We start from the raw sequence: 15,383 nt of genomic DNA on the forward strand, positions 1-15,383 counted from the left end.
AATTAAACAACACAGGAAAGTAAAAATCTGGTGGGACATTGGGCCACGTTTCAAAGGAAAACAACATTAAGATACCAGATTAGCCACCGTTAGCCAACGCTAATGTTAGCATCAGCCACTTCCTGACTAATAGTAAGTTGGATAGGCAGTAAATTCCTGTCTAACATAACACTAGCTAGGATTTACACCTTTTCTGTTGTACAGCTAGCAAGTGGCTGAATGCTGGCTGTTGTCTGACCATAGCTAATGGATTATCAAATGTGGACAGATTTCCCTCCAGACTTTCGCTGGTCATTGTCTTGTTAGTTGCAGATTCCTCAACAACAATAATGGTATAATTATTTGTCAGATACTCTCAGTTTATACGCCTGACTACCTGGAGCTAAGCAGTACAACATTTTATCAGCATTTGAGCTTCCAACCCTGAGCACAACATCAGAGGATAATGTGTGTGATAATGGACAATTGAACAGGACATTGTTTGTTTTAATCATAGTCTTTATATGAGAAGTGGGCCAATCATCCTGTTTTCAAAAGTGAAGCCACAGAATCTTTCTAATGGCCAGCAGGGGGCAAGTCGTCTGGTTGCAAAATGTTTATGGTATCAGTCGTTGTCAGTCTCCTTCAATGCAGCATGTTGCTCAGTTTGTAACATATGGTCTCATTTAGACTGAAACTGACGATAAAGCAATTTCAGTTTCAGGCAAATTTATTCATCTCAGTGGCCAATTCACTTCCACAGCGGACCAGTCACATAAAAACAAAAACGAAACAAACACGATCTCAGCAACATTCAGAAATAAACATGTCACTGACAACAGATCAAGGATTGTGAACCAGAGCATAGCGGCTGACACACAGGTCGCACAGATCATAAGAACGGTTAAAAAAAACACACTTGTAGGAACTGTTCAAAAATCAATTACTGCTGTCAGCATGTAGCAGCCTGATAGCAGAAGGAACAGAAGAGCTGGAATATCTGTTTGTTCTCCTAGGAGGGGCAACATAACGCTTAAAGAGAGTTCAGGGGACAGAAGGTGGTCTGACTGACTTTTGATGCTTCTGGCTCTCTGGACCTCACGTTTCTTCCAGAGGGAGCTCATTAACTGACACTAAAAGAGTTCAGCTTCCACATCAAATGTAGTCTCTGTTGTCCACGTTTTACACTTGACTCACCGAACTTCAGTTGAAAGTCAAAGACTGTTCCTAGATACTTGAATCTACTATTTGGGCATCTTCTCCATGAATTATGCTGGCTTTGGGTTTAAAACATTTTTTTCTAAAATCAATTATTCATTTCTTAGTTTAAGGTCACACTAAGGTCAAGGTAGTTGTCATCACACCATTGGACAAAGGCTGATAAGGCACTGCCATGACCTGATTTTTATGCTCTAGGGTGTGGATAAATGGGATTGAAAGTCGGTAGCACAGCAGCTTGTCATCCTGGATAGAGATGAAACAATGTTTATCAAACCTGTCGTCCAAATATGGTCACTTCCGGCTCCCCAAGAAAACCAAGATGGTGGAAGCAAATCTTCTGATCTTGTGAAATCAAAACAGTTGAGTAGACTTCAAAAGGGTGACGTCACTGTGGCAACATCCACTCCTTTTATACCGTCTCTGATTAAATACACACGACAGTAAGTGAAGGTATCACTGTTGAAGGATGACCTGGCTTTCTGTTTTATAAGTGGCCTGTCTGAGGCCTAAGGTGTATAATGTCTCCTCTGACCCTGTGAGAGGCCGCTATAAAGAGCTCAGCCATGATGACGGACAGCTGAGAACAACCTTTTTGCCATGTTGTGGAAAATGCATGGGCAACCTATTTTGAAGGAGGGACACTCTGGGTATTTTTAGCACTCAGTCCTTTGGGAATAAGTCATATTACTCTGTGTTCTCTGCCTTTCACTGCCCATCAGACACTTCAGGCAGCAGCAGGTGTCCAGACAGTTTACCTGTCGAGCCAACCAATGCAATTTACCAAATCATTTGTCAAGTATGTAAAGGATATCATGATGAAATAATGATTACTGTCAGTGAGGCAGTTAGACTCATAGCTGCTACTTATTATACGTACATTGTTTTATCTTAAGGCATACTGGTGCATCTTTTATGCCGCCTACTTAAATATTTTTCAGTTTTTCTTTTGATTTGGCTCCCAAAATATTCCACTGCTGCTATTTAAACCTTTTATACAACAATCTGACAGATATCATCTATATATAAAGGTCAGAGGTCACTGCAGAAACTTATTATTTAAGGAATACCTGCAGGACATCAGGTGAGGTGAGTGGTATGAAATGTTTGTAGAAAAGTCCGGCCAATCCATCAGGCTGAGTGAGTGTAGCCTGAGAGAGAAGGGAGGTAACTTCAGATGAAACACACTCAGTGTTGAGCCTCGGGTACTTACTCATCACAGCCACCATAGACTGAGGAGTGGAAGGGGTTACATCATACACTGCATAACAGAAGGTGATGTAGCAAAGGTGATGTCACTCACCCCCTGCTGGCCTTTAGTAAGAATGCAGCTTTAAGCTACTTATGCATTTGCTTCACTTTTAAAGGGGACACATTTTAGCTATGCAACCAATTTTCTGGTATTCTAATATGTTTTTGAATCTCGTTGGTGAAGTTTGTTTCGTTTTAAAAATTGCATAATTTAACTATTTTTCCGAGCCTCTCCTTCCTCCTGTAATGAATGAGCCGTTTTGCCATTCAAAGGTCAGACCTTAGCCACGATTGGCTGACAGTATTTGGAGTGACCATGTAGCCCCTCCCCCACGTGGGGGAGTGGCCACACTGCACTGTCACTCCAAAGCTGTAGAACACATGGCTGCTCTAGGATCGGTTATTCTGCCTTTTATGTACATGCCAGAATATCCAGGAGGTATCGGAATGGTAAGTTAAAATCTTGACAACGACTTGACTACAAGCTAGAGCAAGAAGGCAGCCTGAGGTGAATGGCGGTGAATGATGATTGGTCGATTTCAGCCAAACCAAGGTTCTACATAGTAACCTGCAGCTGTTCTGAACAGCCCATTTCAGAGGCGACCTTTTTAAACATGTCATTCTGGAAAAACACTGAATTATGCAGCTTTCACTTATTCACTGTGAACAATAAACACCCCAAAATGTGAAACACATGAAAATATGAGAATATCCATTCCAAAGATATGGCCCCTTTAAAACCAGAGGCTACATCCACTTAGTCTGTGGTACACATATGAAGAGATGCTTTGTAAACACTACGATCCAGACAGATCAGAGGTCAGCAGAGTTCCTGTTAGAGGCTAAGAGCAAATAGTCCATCCTTCACCGATCATCTCTTCAGTGTGATGACTCTGCAGTTTAAAGTAAATCACTTTACAGTGAGTGTGCTCGTAGTATCTCAAAACATGCCAACTCAGCTTCTCGTCAAGGTGGACGAGCAGGTTGATTCAGGCGACCTTCACTTCAGTAAACGCTCGACCACAGATAATGAAATGCTCAGTCACTGATGTTTATTTATTGGACCAGGACAGGCTGCATTAATGCTGCACTTTACATGCACATGCATCAGTTCAATACAACCAGAGGAGCCAATATTATATCCATCCAGTGTATGTGTGTCTTTAGGCACATTCACTCTGGCTGCAGTGGTTGGCTGTGGTGAAACAATTTGATATGTGTATTTTTGACTGTGATCAGTCATGGCTTTATCAATATGTAACAGTTTCATTAGATTGAATTCTGATAATATGATGGTGGTTATTGCACTAATATGAGGAAAGATGAGTAACAGCAGAGATCAGCGGGCGGAGCCGCCGTAGCCACTTCCGCTAACCAAAACATACACTTAAACTTACTGAAAAAACAGCAAGGATCCCGCACGTCGGTGTGTTTAACACCAGAACAGCTTCTTGTGTTGGTCTGAAGCAGACGTTCACAGATATGAAACTTCAATGACTGTAGTGATTGTTTTAGTTACGTCTTCTCTCGCTGTTCCTCCTCTACTCTGCTAATCCAGAACTGATCGGCTGCAGGAGACGTATTTGTCAACAGAGCTGTCAATCATTATTTTTACAGCATCAAATAACTAATTAAAAATAAACTTGTCAGAAAATGAACACTTAGACGTAAATCAGCATGATAAGAACTAACTATAATGACAGAAACCATGTTTGAGAAACATTTATTTGATGTGTATTTTTATTTTATAGTTTGACTCATGTCCCATCTGTTAACATGGAGGAGGTGGGCTTTATGACTTATACTGCAGCCAGTCAGCAGGGGGCGATAGAGAGGGTTTGGCTTCACTTTTAGGGAGCTGTCATGTCGTCCATCTTTTCATACAGTCAATGATGTGGACACATCTGTGGCTGTGATAAACTATCAGCACTTTGTTTTTCAGCTGACTTCCTTATCCTGAAATAGCATCTGGCTCACATCTAGGTCCTTGTTACAAATGCTTGCTGCGTGGCCGCCAAAAGTGTAGACCACATGGATTTACTCACGAGAGAGGAAATCATACATTTTCTAAATTTGAAATGCTGAATAATGTATTCTAATGACTGCTAATGACTTTGGTGATTCCCTTTTCTCCCTCTCTTTGGCCATACTAAGGTTGACATTTATGGGTTTAAATGAAATGTCTAACACACGTTAACACATTCACGTCCCATTCACATTGAATTTTAACAACCTTATGACCTTAAAGGTATAATAAGTAGGATTTTTTCTTGCATTTTGTCAACAACACATTCAAACTGGGCCCCTCCTCCTGGGCTCTTTGTCACCAGAAGCTCACTCTCACTCTCTCATGCGAGAACACGCCCACCTCGCCGAGCTAACACCGGCAGCATCACGGTTACCTTTGCGCTAGCACGCTAACTGCCAGTTAGCTTTGAGCTAGCATGCTAACCGCTGGTTAGCTTGTCCTACCTGGTTTGAGGCACCTACCTGTCTAAGAGAAAGAAGGCCAACTCTGCATCTCTCTTTCTCCATGTTCGCCGGTCTGAATGGGGCCCAGTTGCTAATTTGAACCACTCCCACTCTCACCTATACGCTGTGATTGGCTCAGGGAACCACAGCAGCGCCCCTCCTGAAAACGTCCCGTGCAAAGCAAAACAGGAGAATAGATGTAGAGGGAAGGGTCTCACAAGGGTCTTCACACTCACCAACACACATGTATAGAGGCCCAGAAGTGATGATTTATATTATATTTGTAAAAGTCGATATTTTATATATTATACTTATAATACCTTTAACATTAGCATGCTAACAAGCTTAACTCAAATGATTACATGAAACACTCACTACACCCTGTATACTGCACTATGCAGTGCGTTTGGAGTGATGTCTGAATGTTAAATGAGAATTTGTATATGGAATCAAAGTATCCCATCATAAAGAGTAGTGTGAAACCAATGGTCACTAACCCAATAAAACATACCATAAAGCACTACGCTGAAATAAAAACACAGCAATAACGTTTTTATAAATGCAGAAAAAAATTAGCTGTGTCAAAAAGTGATTTTTAATTCTACCAAGGAGGTCCCTAAATAGTCCTCTACAATGAACCACATAGTCAGTCAGTAGTGAATGTGTGAATGATTTTGGTAAAACAAAACAAAACCAAAAACAATGCTAGAATTGTCATTTTGAGCATGTTAGCTAAAAGCTCCACAGTGGTTGTGTACAGCCTCATAGAGCTACTAGTGTTGCTATAGTATCTGTGTTATTACAAATCACTGTTATGTTACATCTATACTCTCATTACACACTCAAAATAGCATACATCAGAAACAAACCTTATTATAGGCTCATAATAATATAATAGATCCGGTGTTATGAGAGACTGACAGGTTAAGCACTCAGATGTCTGCAGGAGCAGTGATATGCATTGTAGTAGGGTCGGTGTGTCAGCAAGATCACAGTGAAACAATGGATGATAATGATACTTAACCTCAATACAAGCAACACAATTACTGTGGATCAACGTGAGAATCAGTCTGATCTCTGTGGACGTTGGAAGGTTGTGGCCTGTTTGGACAGCAGCCCAGAGTGTGACATCTGCAGCGACCAGAGCCAATCAGCTGCTCCCTCACACTGAAGAGCCAGGCAGCTGAGAATGCACCGCTGTAGACAGAACAATAAATACAGACATATACCAATAATATAATGTCTGCTTTTATCCTCTACATGAGGCCCAATGTCCAGAAATGACACAAATGAACATGTCCCTTTTCCTCTTAGTTTGAATATTAATTGATAATTGATTAAATGCACTGGGAAGACAGACAGAGACAGAGAGAGAGAGAGAGCGAGAGAGAGAGAGAGGAATAATGAAAGGCAATTTTATTTATACGGCACATTTCAACCTGAAGGGAATTCAAAGTAAGTAATACAGCCAAAAGAATGGCTAAGACATTTTAAACAATGAGAAACAAACACAATGCAGTCAATCAGGACACAAGAAATATGTTGAATAGAGCTATAAAAGTTCAGAAATAAGTTATCAGTGGCCCCAAATCCAACAAAGAAAATAAAATTACAGATGGTAAAACAATCATAAAACACAATTGACCTGAAGTTGTTTGCATCTCTCCTCTTTTTTTACTTTTAGGAAGAAATACATCAATCATGATGATCAATATTACGTGAGTAAGTCAGCTGATCTCTCTGGATGATGGTTTGGTTTAATAAGAGAATAAGTGTCCTCCACTTCATGACAGTTTTCCTCCCTTGTGGTTCTCAAAAATACAACGAATGTGTCAGACTGAATGAATAACATCTGTGGCCAGGTGGGGATGAACAGATGTTTCTCCCTCTGCTGTGAAAAACCTGACACCTCATCATGCTGTCGAAGCAATCATCCTGTAAGAGCAGAGGAGCAGGGAAGGCTTAGCGGTCTGCGTCATGGCCCACTGCGTTTGAAAACAGGTCATAACCTTTTCACAATGTCATCCTCTCTCAATGCTATTCTTTTTATTCTTTGATCTCTGTTGACTAATACATAGAAAAAATGTTTTCAAATATGGATTTTATTCATTAAGTGGATTTAATATATTGTCACTGAATTTCCTTTCACAAAAGCCATTTTGGGCTTAAGTTAAAGTAATAATCTCAAAGATTTTCATCTAAATCAGCCAGCAATAGTTGGTCTGCCAGAGAGGGTAGGCGGAGCTAAGCGGCTGCTTTTCCGTTCTCTGCAAGTGTTGTGAGTAAACGGTAATCTACTATGGCTGAACAAACAAAGAAAAGGACAGACAACTTTTCGCACTCACATCCAAAGCACAGGGCTGACAGCCCTGTGATTGACTGGCGAACAGTCCAGGGTGTACCCTGCCTTTCGCCCAATGACAGCTGGGATAGGCTCCAGCCCCCGGCGACCCTTAACAGGATAAGCTGTATAGATAATGAATGGATGGATGGATGGATGCTAATCTGTAAATCCTGATTGTGGTATTATCAGTAATTTAGCACCATTGCACTCACATCATATTTCTTTTGCTATATCACATAAAGAGCTCAGATGCGAGAGGATGTCGTAGGTGTATTGCGCAAGATGTTTTCATTCTTACAGTTATAAAGAGCAGTAATGTGCGGGTTTAAAAATCTTGTCTTCCTTTACACTACATGTCAGCGATCACCCTTTCACACACAATACACTAACTGAGTTCCATGCAAGGCCACTCATCTGCTAATCATTCAGTCCAGGCACAATGGCAGCAAACTGAACATCCCATTGGGCGATTCAAGGTCAGATAAGATGAGCTGCTTCTTTCAACACAAAGAAGCAGCAGGTCTTCTCTGAGCTCCTTCTGGATGTCTGAGCTCCTTACAATATCGCTAAGGCTGAGCCCAGACACCCAATATATGAAACATACTTTGGCCTCTGTCGTCCGCAGTCTTATTCTTTCAGCCACTACCAACAGCTCAGGACGAAGATGGACTGGTGCAAGTTTTTACCTTCGGCTCAGTTCCAGCAGTCCAGGACATCACCTGCATCACTGCTGATGCTTCAGCACTGCTCCTGTTACACTCTATTTTACCCGCACTCCTGAACAAATATCCCATGATACCTGAAGTCCTTGCATGACTCACAACTCTGCCACTATAACTAACATCACAACAGCTAACATGGGAAAATTAAAGAGTGAGCTGGATGTTCCCTTCACAGAGCCGGAGCTGTTTACAAAGTTGAGTTTCTATCAGCACAAACACAGACGTGAGAGCTAGTGGACTGTGAGGATCTATTTGCTGATTTTGACCAAAAGAGTAATGAGTTAGAATCACATGACCCACGTTTAAATGTCTAATGCTTATGCCTTCAAAGTCTTTGTTTAAACCAGTGTTAACTGAATGTTTTCATCACTTCAGGGCAGGCAAACAAGTTATAAACTCACGTTTTGAAGGAATGGATTTAACATTTTTTTGGTCTCCACCAACTCCAAAGAAAAGTATCTGCCACTGCTCAAAGCTCCACTATGTACGATACCAATTCACTAAGACTACACTAGACTTTGTCTGTCTGCTGTTTTGTAATACTTAAAGCCAACGTGAGGAGTTGTTTGCTGGTTATGAAACAGAAATTAATTCTGATTACTCTATATGACCTACAAAAGCAAACCATCAGTGACAAGATTGATTATTTAGTTATTTTTAATGCCTGAAACTGCTGGCGGGGGGGGGGGGTAGGTGTCAGATAAAGCGATTAACTGCACGCTGCTTTTGTTTACATTTTCCAAAAATTTAAAGTGAGTGATACATATAATTTGCCGTTTGATTATGAAGCACAAAGCCAGATCACCACATCACCCAGCTCTCTCCAGCCGCCCTGCCCTGCCTGGCTAATGTTAGCTGATGCTTGTGATGATTTGCTGGTTTGCCGGCGTAATTTGCCGTTTGGTTACGAAGCACAATGCCAGAGTCATGCAATGTATTTGCGTTAGAGCTAGTTGGCTGGCCTTAGCATGCTCGCTAACATTATGACTACCAAAATACTGAGTGTGTATGTCAGTTATCTAGCTTGACAAATAACTTCACCAGCTAACATGACAAACAGTGTTGATTTTGGCCAACAGTAAATTATGTAGCAGAACAAAGCAAATGTGTATAACTACCGATTGTTTTCTATTAGCCAATATCGTTGCATTATCTGCCTAGGCTATGGCTAGCTAGCTAGCTGTAAGCTGGCAACAAGCTACTGTTAGCAAACAAGCGAATGTGTCTTGTCTGCTATCGCAGAGAATTTGCCAGTTAGGCAACGTAGCGAAACACCATGGAGTAGATAACATCAGCTAACTCACACAGACTCCCGGGGCTGATCTGGCTGGTAATCGAGTAATTTACCGTTTAGTTAAGAAGCACAATGCCAGATCCATGCAGTGTAGTTATGTTAGAGCTAGTTGGCTAACCTTAGCATGCTCGCTAACGTTATGACAACCAAAATACTATCCGAGTGTGTATGTCAGTGTTGTCAGTCTAGCTTGACAAATAACTTAGTCACCTAACATGATACTAACTTAGGTATTATGACAAATTGTGTTGATTTTGGGCAACATGAAGCCGGTCAACATGATAAATACATAAAATGTTATTTTCCCCTTTGAGCACAATGTAATTGCATTTGTCTGCACTCTAAATCTCACTCTCATTCTGAAGCCTGAACAAATAAAATTATAATATGACTCAGTATTACTTTTTGAAGCAGAGAGATATCAGGTTTAATTTATTTATTATGATTTGCAATAATAATAAAAACATTGTCTCCATAATGCTCTGAGTTTTAGATTAGCAGGAATGAGGCTTTAGGGTCAAACAGGGTTGTTAATTTCTGTTACCAAACTTTTATCATGTAAATAGTGCTGTACTTTATCAAAAAGACCTGAGCAGGAAGATGGCGAACAACGAGGGAACAATACAATGTGTGTACCTCTCTGCTTATGTTAACGCTCCCAGCAGGTGGAAGCAGCAGCTGGATTAGGAGCATTTCCCCTGAAGATTCCTCCATCATTTCCATGTTTGTGCCCGGCTGCTAATGGAATACAGATGTAGGACTGGGAGAGGTAGAAGTGTACATCCTGCTCTGACGAGGAAGACGAGAACACTGTGCATCATATGAGTAAATATTAATAATTTAACTTACCATTTAATATACTTTTTAATGCAATAACACAAAATATGACCTTAAAAATGACCACAGAGGAAATTCAACAACTGTGTCTCCCAAATATCTAGAAGTATATCTTGTAATTTCCCAGCTAATATCCCTAATTAACCCTGTCCAACATGATTAATAAGAGCAGATTTAGTTTGGCTTACATGAAAATGATGCAAATGGAGGCTGCGGGCTCTTATTACATTCAGTCTGGCAGGATTAAGAGACTTTGCCGGAGCTCTGGGTTCACTCAGCTGACGCTCCTGGGATGCTAACCGCGCCCACACACACATTTACGCACACACTTAATATATTTACGCAAACAGCGGAGCGCGTCCCAACACATGCTGAGTGATAAAACTGCGGGGCAGGACCGGAGACTGTTCAGACCAGCGGACCCCTCAGAGCGCCAGGACCGGAGTCATCATGAGGAGTCCAGCAGGGAGGTGGAGCCGCAGGAGGGTCCGGGACTTCCATAAAGAGGATTTTTACTTTTCATGGCTATCTGGTGTTGGAAATGCATCGCTCCAGGATAACACGGACATAAATGTAAGTTTGTTGTCGATATTACTCTTATATTTATTTATTTATTCATTTACATTAATATTTCGTTAAAGCCGTACATAATGGCAAAAAACAACAAAAAAAGAGAGCGTTAATCACTAAGTATTATTGCAAACAGCCCATCTTAAACAATATAAAAGCAATTGTTCAGGGTTTTTTTTTTATTATTGCATAAGTACTAAGACTTGAATGACTGGAGTTTCTAAATGTCAAAGTTTATATTAAACATTCATGACTGAAGTTCATTTAAGAAAAGAACGTCAGCCACGTGAATTTAGTATGAAAATAAAAGTGACAACCACCAGACTTACTGTTTTGGTGATGCTGCACATTAAATATTCTGATGACCCTCCCCACCATCACCCTCGTGCCATAATGTTGTTTATAAGAGGCGATCCTTCTGCCCTCATCAGTGAGCACCAGAGAGAAGTGCCCAACACAGCAGACTGCTCTCTCTCTGTCAGCCGCTGTGTCACTCTCAGAGTAGTTTTTTGGTCTTTTCATGCAAATTAAAAAAATGTTTATGCCAATTTCCTGCATAACGCTCATGTATATGTCTTCTTTTATCTCCCTCTGGCTCCTCCTGCCTCCATGCAGCGGAACGAAATGCTGAGGCTCGGACAATGAACGCCTCCTCCTGCTGTGCTCCTCCTGTCATCATGTATCAGCACAGCTCCAGATCTGACCTTAATGTCAGCTGTGACTGGCTGCCTGCTCACTGTAACTGGACGTCAATGGACAGCGCGCCGCAGCTGCCAACCTTCTCCACAGCGGCCAAAGTCAGAGTCATCATCACCTTCATCCTCTGTGGCATCTCCACTTTCTGCAACCTGGCCGTGCTGTGGGCGGCCAACGGCCACAAGCGCAAATCCCACGTGCGCGTGCTGATAATGAACCTGACCGCAGCCGATCTGCTGGTCACATTCATCGTGATGCCGGTGGACGCGGTGTGGAACATCACGGTCCAGTGGCTGGCTGGCGACCTGGCCTGCAGGTTCCTCATGTTCCTCAAGCTGCAGGCCATGTACTCCTGTGCCTTCGTCACTGTGGTGATCAGTCTGGACAGACAGTCGGCCATTCTCAACCCTCTGGCCATCAGCATGGCCCGCAAGAGGAACAGGGTCATGCTGGTGGTGGCGTGGACTATGAGTGCTTTGTTCTCAATCCCTCAGGTAAGGCCAGGTTTGGAAAGGCAGGTGATCACAGCCAGTCCTGTATATTTAAACACAGAGACTTGGAAGGAAGGGATTCAGAGGGAAGAGCTGGGCTATAGGAGAAGTTGTGAGCTGATCTCTGCCTTGTTACGCTTTCCCCTGAACAACAGAAACCTCTCCTCTATGATCCACACACTAATACTGCAAGCAGGATATTGGCCTTTATATAATGCAGTAGATGATCCATGCACAAGGCTCATGTATATATTTTGTCTTATCTCCCTTTAGCACCACCAGCCTCATGGATCTGAAAAATTGCTGCATATATTATCCCAGCTTCACAGAGGTTCAAATAACGAATGCAAGAGGAAATTCAAATCCAGTTTATACAGGTTTCATCATCCTCTTTAGTAAGGCTACATATCTTTGTGCATTCCTATCAAATGTGGCAATTTCAGGAAGCTTTAATGCAGGAAAACATGTATAGGGGGGCCACAAGGTCTCTGGATTAGTGGCTCTACTGTTGAACTAAAACATGGATGGGAATCCGTAATCCTGGCGGTATAGATGCTTCACTGTAAACAGTTAATAATACGACAGCCTGGCGTGTTGCGCTGCTGTTGCGACACAAAAGGAAGAAAGTAGCCTTGCAAATGTCAAATCCGTTCTCCACACTGCTAGTTGATGATTTTATAAAAAATATATCCAATGGCAACATTTGGAAATGTTTAGTGTCAGTGTTTTTTAACAAATAAGTCATACATTATCCACACATAGAAAATACAACAAGTTACTGCATAATTTGTAAGTAGATTAAGCAATTATACAATCAACAGGAAATCTGCAGTTATTTTTATAATGCATCAGGCCAAATTGTTCTCGAGTAAAAATATCAGACATTGCCGCCAGTTTTTGAAATGTGAGGATGTACTGCTTGTGTTTGTTGTACAGGAATCTAACACAATATTTGTTGTATTATAGTAGAATAAAATAAGCAATTTGTAGATCAACTTGGGCTACAAGGAATTTTAATGTTTTTCACTATCTTTGGACATTAAATGGTCTTTTAATCCAGAAAATAATTGGCACCAATAATTAAGTGAAATGGTCTTTGAACTGTTTTTAATGTAGTTAGCTTACTGGTGCTGTGCCTGTTCAGCTTTCCGTTCTTGCATAGTGGCTACATGAGGTTTCCAATGACAGCAGAGGCAGATCGAACACTTATTTGTTATTTTTGCCACATCAGGTTCTTCATTTCAAACGGAGGCGAACAAAGTCGCAGCCTTCTCATCTCTAGTCAGCCGACTGAAATGACAACTTCAGTTACATAGCTAATCATGCCAACATTAGCTGCTTGAGTTGGTTAAAAATGCTGCCTCCGGCTGACTTTAAATGTGCACTTTTAAATGGGTTTGCACTTGATGACACATGACATTGCATTTAGTGACATTAAGTGAAATGCCAGAAGACAAAGCTGCATGTCTCAGGGAAAAAATCGTCACCAGATGATGATAAATGCAGAAGAAATGACAATATGGAAACATCAGCATTCCTGTACTGTGTTTAGAGGTACATACGTTAGTCCAAGTACAACTAATGATACAGAAAGCCTGATCTTTGCTTGTCTGCTAAATCTGCACCATAGTTGCACTGTAGATGTTGACCCTAGTCCATAGCCTTGTGCACAAGTGCACGTACATGTAACTATTCATCAGAGTACAGAGGATATGTTGCTTGGCACTATCATGTAGCTAGCTGCTATGGCCTGTTGGCCTCCACATGAAGCTAAAACTACGTTGGTTATTGCCAGTCTTTTTGCCTACATACCTAATTGTGTGTGCATATTTTTCCTGTGTTGCAGTTCTCTAAAAGTAACTTTAGTTCACAGTTATAAGCTTCAGCTCACCATGATCAGATTCAGTTCCAGTGGGCATTGTTTGAGGCAAAGGTGCAAAGCTGCAGGCCCCTTATGAAGGTAATAGGCTCTGCATACATCCACTGCACCAAATAATGAACTGAATGAAAAAATAATGAATATAAAAATTGTATAATATTTAAAAGTATAAGTTTGATTTTTTTAAATATACAGTCTACTTTCTAATACTGTAACACCATAAAATAGTGTAGTATGAAATTCTCCTTGGCCTAGATGTTTATGGTCGCTAACCTACAATTGTACATCTTACTTATTACTATTAAACACAGTATCAAGTAATGCTTTTATCTTTCTCTCCTCTGGTAAACAGGCAGGCCGATGAAAAGACAGTAGGACATCAAACACCAGCATTGCTTTGCTAACGTTGTTGTTTTTGCTTCCACAGATGTTTATTTTCCATAATGTGACCATCACCTTTCCAGCAAACTTCACTCAGTGCACCACGAGGGGGAGCTTTGTCATGCACTGGCAGGAAACAGCCTACAACATGTTCACCTTCTCCTGCCTCTTCCTGCTGCCGCTGGTGATAATGATCGTCTGCTACACCAGGATCTTCATCCAGATCTCCAAACGGATGACTAAAAAGAACTGTAAGTCGCCGAACACGAGGCCTTTAAATAGTTTACACAACAATGGGGTACTTCAGGGTAGCCAGGTCCATTTTTTATACAGCCATCCCCACAACATCTCACCTTTCTTTCTTTCTTTCTTCCAGGTTCCTCCAATGAGCCACATCTCCGTTGCTCAAAGAACAACATCCCCAAAGCCAGAATGAGAACTCTAAAGATGAGCATCGTCATCGTGATCTGCTTCATAGTCTGCTGGACTCCGTACTACCTGTTGGGTTTGTGGTACTGGTTCTTCCCAGACGACCTGGAGGGGAAAGTCTCCCACTCGCTCACCCACATCCTGTTCATCTTTGGGCTTTTTAACGCCTGCCTGGACCCCATCATCTACGGCCTGTTCACCATACGCTTCCGTAAGGGTCTGAGGAGCTGCTACAGTAAAGCTGCGGTGATGTCGGACCTGCAAACGGACGCTGTGATCATGGAGAAATGTACTGTCACTGCTTCGCCCTCCAAAAGAGGGATTACCTCTGGTGAAAAAGAGAGAGGACAGACTGAGACAAAACCTACTGACAACAAGCCTCTAGTTGTGTTGGACCAAGGATCAGGAGGACAAACTGGACTTCTCAGCACTGAGAGCACAATATGACAGAAAAATTAACTGTTTTTTTAGTGTTATATGTAAACTGGACATTTTTATCTCACTATCCTAGCTATAATGCATGTCTAGAAGAAGTACTGAAACACAGAACATCCATCACCTAAGTAGCTGTGCCTTTGTGTGTGTGCTGCTTTAGGCTGTTCATCTTACTTATGGTTTATCAGTCCACAACACATTGGTTGAACAAAAGGCAGCAGTGCCTTTAAGGGACATTACTTTGAGGGTTATGTAACACCTTTATGAACACAGTAAACATGTTTGGATCAGTTTGTGTGTTGTGTAACTGGCTCTTATTTGAAGACGAGTCCACCGTCTACAATACACATTCACAAAAGCTTAAGGAGTAATGGAAAAAAGAAGA

General features: G+C 41.5%; 1 protein-coding gene across 1 annotated transcript; it reads left to right on the forward strand.

Moving 5' to 3' along the window:
* The first annotated feature begins 10,651 nt into the window (after positions 1–10,651).
* LOC138605607 (putative gonadotropin-releasing hormone II receptor) lies at positions 10,652–15,107 on the forward strand. The gene is made up of 4 exons (XM_069678016.1): positions 10,652–10,690; positions 11,303–11,877; positions 14,181–14,385; positions 14,511–15,107. The coding sequence occupies exons 2-4, from the start codon at positions 11,329–11,331 to the stop codon at positions 15,008–15,010; spliced, it is 1,254 nt and encodes a 417-aa protein (XP_069534117.1). The 5' UTR covers positions 10,652–10,690; positions 11,303–11,328; the 3' UTR covers positions 15,011–15,107.
* The last annotated feature ends 276 nt before the right edge of the window (positions 15,108–15,383 follow it).

The sequence above is a fragment of the Semicossyphus pulcher genome, unplaced genomic scaffold (genome assembly GCF_022749685.1).
Source record: "Semicossyphus pulcher isolate SPU_LCO1_2020_fin unplaced genomic scaffold, fSemPul1.0.p SCAF_1, whole genome shotgun sequence".
Taxonomy (NCBI): Eukaryota; Metazoa; Chordata; class Actinopteri; order Labriformes; family Labridae; genus Semicossyphus; species Semicossyphus pulcher.

What these genes read in the sequence shown, in the direction of transcription:
- LOC138605607 (XM_069678016.1), top strand. Translation starts at nt 11,329, where the DNA reads ATGAACGCCTCCTCCTGCTGTGCTCCTCCTGTCATCATGTATCAGCAC. An exon ending in CTTTGTTCTCAATCCCTCAG is followed by an intron (nt 11,878 to 14,180) that starts GTAAGGCCAGGT and finishes TTGCTTCCACAG; the next exon opens with ATGTTTATTTTCCATAATGT. An exon ending in ACGGATGACTAAAAAGAACT is followed by an intron (nt 14,386 to 14,510) that starts GTAAGTCGCCGA and finishes TCTTTCTTCCAG; the next exon opens with GTTCCTCCAATGAGCCACAT.